Raw genomic sequence first — 6,552 nt, 5'->3', positions numbered from 1 at the left:
ATTCGGTTCAAAGACACGGCGGGTCCACGTTTTGGCATATATTTCCAGACCTTAGTCATCAATAGCTATGAAAATTACCCCGTATTAAAGCACTTATCAACAGCTTTCATTTGATACCCATATTGTACATACACAACCAAAGGTTACCCGGGTCCACGTTTTGGTCTCTATCTCGAGACCCTAGTCACGGAGCGGCATGAAAAATACTCTGAACTAAAGCATTCACCGACGGCTTCCATTTGATACCCATATTGTACATACACATCCGAAGGTTACCCGGGTCCACGTTTTGACCTATATCTCGAGCCCTATCCACCAATAGGTATCTAAACTATACCGAAACCATCTTCAATACCTTCTTAACATTGTGTGTAAGTTTGGTTTAATTCGGTGCAGACACGGCCGGTTAGCGAACACACACAAAAAGTTGACTTTATTTTATATATAAGATTTTTTTCAGTTTGTGTCCGAAAAATCCAAATATCTTACGGAACCCTATTTTTTTCCAAAATAAAATGTAATCCATGTTACTCGTGGATAATGTAGTTTTCGAATGGTGAAAGAATTTTTAAAATCGGTCCAGTAGTTTTTGAGCCTATTCGTTACAAACAAACAAACAAACAAACAAACAAAGTTTTCCTCTTTATAATATTAGTATAGATTTCAGTATTTATCGGTTTCGTTTTCGTTTTCGTGCTGACAAACTTCCAGAACCGTTTTCATTTTACAAAAGCCACAGGCTAAAGCAGCGAACTTTAATCTCAAAACATGAGTAAACCAAAGACGGCTATTTCAAGTCTCTCTCCAAGTAAGGAGATGATTGACTTAAAGTCTTTAAAGCGCCAGAGAACTGTTGCAAAAACCAGCATAGTGCGCATAAAAACGGGTCTCCTTGAAAAGACCATGTCGCTAGATCCAATCGAATTGGAGTGCCGACTCGACATATTGAACTCCCACAGTGAAAAACTCATGAAATGTCAGTCGAAAATTGAGGAAATCGACGAAGAAGACATTGCCCGTGGAGAGTTAGAGGACTTAATTGTAGAAACAAAGTCCATTATAAAGTCCATTCTGGCGAGAAATAAATCGTCAATTGCCGAAACATCTTTTACTGCACCTCACAGCTCGCGACTACCAAAAATGTCGTTACCTACGTTCAAAGGAGAATATACCGAGTTTAAAAACTTTATGAGTCTGTTTGAGAGTTTCGTGCATAATGATCCCACAATCCCGGATATTGAAAAATTTAATCATTTAGTATCAGGTCTATCCGGTGAAGCCTTAGGCACAGTGAAGTCCTTCCAAATGTCGGAAGAAAATTATCCAAAGGCGCTGGCAAGTTTGAGAAAGGTTTATGACAATAAATGCCTGATATTCTTTAATACAGTGTCTAAACTTTTTGAATTGTCAAAAATCCAAAGGCCTTCTGCGTCGTCTTTGCGATCAATGATCGATACAGTGTCTGCAGTATATGACTCCCTCTTATCGCTGGGTGACGATAAACTTATTTCAAATGCGATGTTGATTCACATAGTCATGTCGAAGGTTGATCCCACTACTCGGTCAAAGTGGGAGGAGCAACTTGACTATGATAAGCTGCCGCTTTGGGCTGAGTGTGAAGCTATGCTAAACAAGAGATACCCGCATTTATCAGCTGAAGAAGCTTCCTCATCCCAACAAAGGCCAAATAATGAAGATACGCGGCAGAAAACAAAAAATCAACAACCGCGACACTCAAAAACAACATTTATCGCGACGAATTCCAAACTGCCAACTTGCCTTCACTGTGGTTCCAAGGATCATTATTTGACAGCTTGTCCAAAATTCCAAGCGCTTACTGCACTTAAAAGATTTGAATTAGCAAAATCGATTTCCCTGTGCATAAATTGCTTGCGCAAGGGACATACGGTCACAAAGTGCAAAGCAAATCGCTGTGGTGTATGCAACCGTTCGCATCACACCATGTTGCATCAATATCCGATCTCCTTTGAGACCGAGCCGCAACCTTCGACGTCACAGGCCATGCATATTAGCAGCCTGCCTGACCGAGTCATGTTAGCTACAGCCGTAGTTAATGTAAAGGCCAGCTCCGGTGTTTACGTGCAAGCGCGAGCTCTACTTGACTCCGGTTCTCAAGTAAACTTTATGACCGAAGAGCTTATGCAGAAATTGCGAATCCGTAAAGAAAAATTCGCTCTAAATATAGTTGGAATTGGCAATTCAAATAAAAAGGTCCAAGGCAAGCTTAAAACTTATATAAAATCGAGGATCAACAATTTTGAATTTTCGGCGGACTTTTGGGTAATGCGTTCGATATCAGTCAATCATCCAGATCGGACTGTAAACACAAATGGCTGGAAAATCCCACAAAATATTGAACTAGCTGACCCAAGTTTCTACAAGTGTCAGAAAATAGACATACTTTTAGGAGGTGAAATATTCTTTGATCTGTTATCGGTGGGTCAGATCAGAACCAGCCCAAGGCAGCCAACGCTGCAAAAAACTGTGTTAGGCTGGATAATTTCAGGCAAGTATGCCACAAATGATAGCTCCAGTGCCCAAGTAAGTAGCACATTATGTCAATTTGAAGAAAGCGTTGCTAGTATTGATACCACAATCCGAAAATTCTGGGAATTGGAAGAAATACCTGCACAAATAAATTCCACACGACTGACTCCAGAGCAGGCAAAATGTGGGGAATTTTTTTCGAAAACCACACAGGTTTTACCATGTGGAAGGCTTCAAGTCAGACTGCCTTTCAAAACCGACCGTAAATTACTCGGTCATTCGTATGAAACCGCAGCTCGGCGGTTTCAGGCGCTGGAGAGAAGGACGCTGAAAGATCCAGTACTTCGTAAAATGTACCTGGACTTCATGCAAGAGTATCTCGAATTGGGGCATATGAGTCCAACAAATAATCGACTCCCGAGTGAGCCGCACTATTTCATTCCGCACCAGTGTGTGTTAAGACCGCAGAGCACAACTACCAAGTTGCGCGTAGTTTTTGATGCTTCGAGTCACACATCAACACAAGTTGCGTTGAATGAAACCTTGATGGTCGGACCAATCGTTCAAGAGGAGCTTTTTTCGACCCTCCTTCGCTTCCGATTGCACAAATATGCCATGACTGCTGACATCACGAAGATGTATCGTCAAATATTGGTGCACGAAGACGACAGGAACTTCCAGCTCATAGTGTGGAGACAGGATCCATCGGAGCATTTGCAAATTTTTCGATTAAACACCGTAACATACGGCACAGCGCCTGCACCATTTCTCGCCACACGGTGTCTACAAATGCTAAGCGACAAAAATAAAGCCAAATATCCACTCGGTTCCAAAGTCATTCGGAATGACTTTTACGTCGACGACCTATTAACAGGATCCGATAGTATAGAAAGCCTCACCCAGATACAACAGGAAGTAAATATAATCTTAGAATCGGCAGGCCTGAAATTAGCAAAGTGGTTTTCCAATCATACAAGCTCATCGAATAGTGAGAGTCTCCAAAAATTATTGCAGCTCAGCGATAACGACTCCACCAAAACGCTGGGAATCCACTGGCAGCCGAAAGATGACATTTTTCGCTTCATTCTGGAAGATAATTTTAGCGAGCTGCGAGCAACTAAACGTAATATTTTATCAGTTTCCGCTCGCCTCTTTGACCCTCTTGGTTTATTAGCCCCGCTAGTTACCAAAGCTAAAATCTTATTACAAGAGCTTTGGATTCAAAAGCTAGACTGGGATGAGTCGATTCCATTGCGGCTTGACACTAGCTGGCAAAACTTTAAAGCCAATTTGTTGCAGCTTTCATCAATTAGCATTCCTCGGTATGTAAATACAGAGTCGAGTGCCAGCTGCCAAATTCATGGCTTTTCCGACGCTTCAATAAGAGCGTATGGCTGCTGCGTATATATACGTAGCCAATCCGCTAGTGGTACGAAATGCACGCTGCTTACTTCAAAGTCTAGAGTAGCTCCGCTGAAGACTAAATCTCTTCCGCGTTTAGAGCTCTCGGCAGCCCATCTTCTTGCCAAATTATGGTCAAGAATTTCACCAATGTTGAGTCGACCGATAGAACAAACAATTTTCTGGACAGACTCCGAAATAGTTCTGCATTGGATTAAAACGCATCCATCGTCGTTGCAAACTTTCGTCGCAAATAGAGTGTCCGAGATCCAAGAGTGGACCCAGAATGTGTCGTGGCGTCATGTGCCCACAAAACAAAATCCAGCGGATCAAGTGTCTCGGGGTTGTAACGTGGACCAATTGGGTAATTCAATATGGTTTAGTGGTCCACAGTTCCTCCTAGAAGACCCTGCTACATGGCCAAAAAATGTCAACTTCAGTCTCCCTCCAGAACAAGAAGCACTCGAGAAGAAGAAGAACGCAATTACGTTAACCGCAATCAATGCCACAACAAATCCACTTCTCGAAATAATTGATAGGTTCTCATCTCACAGAAAAGTGCTTCGGATTTTCGCTTATATACTCAGATGGCTTCGAAAAATACGAGAGCGAAAAGCAGAATCTGAAATAATACCCACGGCAAAGGAATTACAATTGAGTTTCCTTAAAATTGTCGAAATAATTCAACATTTTGAATTTAGCGATGAAATAAATAAATTATCGAAAAATAACGTACTTCCCTCAAGTTTGCAGAAATTAACTCCATTTCTGCATGAACACTTGGAATCATCATTATCGTTTAAATTGATTCGAGTAGGTGGCCGTTTATTAAACGCGCCAATCCCCTATGATGCTAAGTTCCCTTTGCTATTACGCAAAGACTCGCACTTTGTGAAAGCATACATCCGGTTCCTACATTTTCGTAATCACCATGCCGGTCCAAAGGCATTGGTAGCGCTTCTGCGAGAAAAAATATGGCTGGTAAATGCTCAAGAAGCCTGTAGTCGAACTGTAAGAGAATGTATTCACTGTTTTCGTTATAAGCCAAAATTACAAGGTCAGATCATGGGCAATCTACCCGCCGATCGATTACGCGCCCAACGGCCCTTCATAATATGTGGGGTAGATTACTGCGGGCCCATTCAAATAACCTTAAAAATTCGCGGTCGCCCTCCCGTGAAAATGTATATTGCCATTTTCGTGTGTTTCGCTTCAAAGGCAGTTCATCTAGAACTTGTAACTGATTTAACTGCTGATAAATTTATTTTCGCTCTCAAAAGGTTCATTGGGCGCCGAGGGATGCCAGCCAAAATATACTGCGACAACGCGACGAACTTCGTGGGAGCAGAGAGGAAGCTGAGGGAGCTCCGGGAAGCCTTTCTGGCACAGAAAGAGGAGATTCTCCAATACGCCGCCGACGAAGGATTCATCTTTGCCTTCATACCTCCGAGGGCACCCCACTTCGGCGGCCTGTGGGAAGCAGCAGTGAAGTCGGCCAAACATCTGCTGGTGCGCGCCGTAGGCAACGCGCTGTTAACCGCCGAAGAAAGCGCAACGCTTCTCGTCGAAGTAGAAGCGGTACTGAATTCCCGACCGCTCGCACCACTCAGCAACGACCCCAACGACGGCGAGGCGCTAACGCCGGCACATCTACTAATCGGTTGCCCCTTGCGAGCTTTGTCACCGGAGAAGGTACCCGTCAACCTCAGCCGCTGCTTAGAGAGATGGCAGCTTGTTTGCTCTCTCAAGCAACAATTTTGGCGCGCGTGGTCGAAGAGCTACCTTCTGGAGCTTCAGCAGCGCAACAAATGGGTGCACCCGCAGCGCAACGTCCAACCAGGCCAATTCGTCGTCGTCCACGAAGACAACGTACCACCGCAGCATTGGGTGCTCGGTCGAGTAACCGCAACCATTCCCGGAGCGGACGGCAAAATTCGAGTCGCAGACATCACCACTAGGTCGGGTGAAGTACGACGCCCTATTCACAAACTCGCCGTGCTGCCGGTGGAAAACAAGAATTGAAGGCTGTTGGATTCCTTCAAGGTGGCCGGTGTTAAGCCAGATTCTGGCAAACTAATAATATAAAGTAAATTAGAATAAAATAAATTAAATAATATTGAATTTAAAAAAACTGAAATTGTATTAACGCTTAATATTAAGTTATTTTATATTGTTTAAAAATTGCTTAAAAATTGAAATTGTATTAAAGCTTAATATTAAGTTATTTTATATTGTTTATTTATAAGTAGGTATGTAGTATACTTTACTGTTTCTCGCTGTCGCTATTTCTATTTACTTCCGAACATTGACTTTATTCTACAACTATACCTACTTTCCGTTCTTCCTATTTCTATTTACTTAACTGCAAACTCTCTCTAACTCTCCACTTACTGTTCTTCCATTTCCGCTATTTCTCGTATCTTAGTTTTAGGCCTAATATAAGGACAGTACATGTGTAATAAACTCCACTATTGAAATTGTAATCGGACGTGCACGGTGTTTTCTTTTTTAATTACGCGGCGTTACAGGCAATATCATTTTAGTTCGCGCTTCTACCCTTATTAAGTTTTTTTAAACAAGTTAAATATTTTCACAAAATAGTGAAGATTTTTCAATGACCATAATATGTATTGAATTTTTGAT

General features: G+C 42.3%; 1 protein-coding gene across 1 annotated transcript; it reads left to right on the top strand.

The window, feature by feature from the left end:
* Window positions 1-768: 768 nt before the first annotated feature.
* LOC129251369 (uncharacterized) lies at window positions 769-5,931 on the top strand. The gene is made up of 2 exons (XM_054890769.1): window positions 769-3,830; window positions 5,190-5,931. The coding sequence occupies exons 1-2, from the start codon at window positions 769-771 to the stop codon at window positions 5,929-5,931; spliced, it is 3,804 nt and encodes a 1,267-aa protein (XP_054746744.1).
* Window positions 5,932-6,552: the final 621 nt, after the last annotated feature.

The sequence above is a fragment of the Anastrepha obliqua genome, unplaced genomic scaffold (genome assembly GCF_027943255.1).
Source record: "Anastrepha obliqua isolate idAnaObli1 unplaced genomic scaffold, idAnaObli1_1.0 ptg000012l, whole genome shotgun sequence".
Classification (NCBI taxonomy): Eukaryota; Metazoa; Arthropoda; class Insecta; order Diptera; family Tephritidae; genus Anastrepha; species Anastrepha obliqua.
The sequence above is the reverse complement of the archived record's forward strand: the minus strand, read 5'-3'. Positions and strand labels throughout refer to the sequence as shown.

Coding starts and splice junctions, on each gene's coding strand:
- LOC129251369 (XM_054890769.1), top strand. CDS start 769: ATGAGTAAACCAAAGACGGCTATTTCAAGTCTCTCTCCAAGTAAGGAG. Junction 3,831..5,189: donor TCATCAATTAGCATTCCTCG/GTATGTAAATAC, acceptor CGCTCTCAAAAG/GTTCATTGGGCGCCGAGGGA.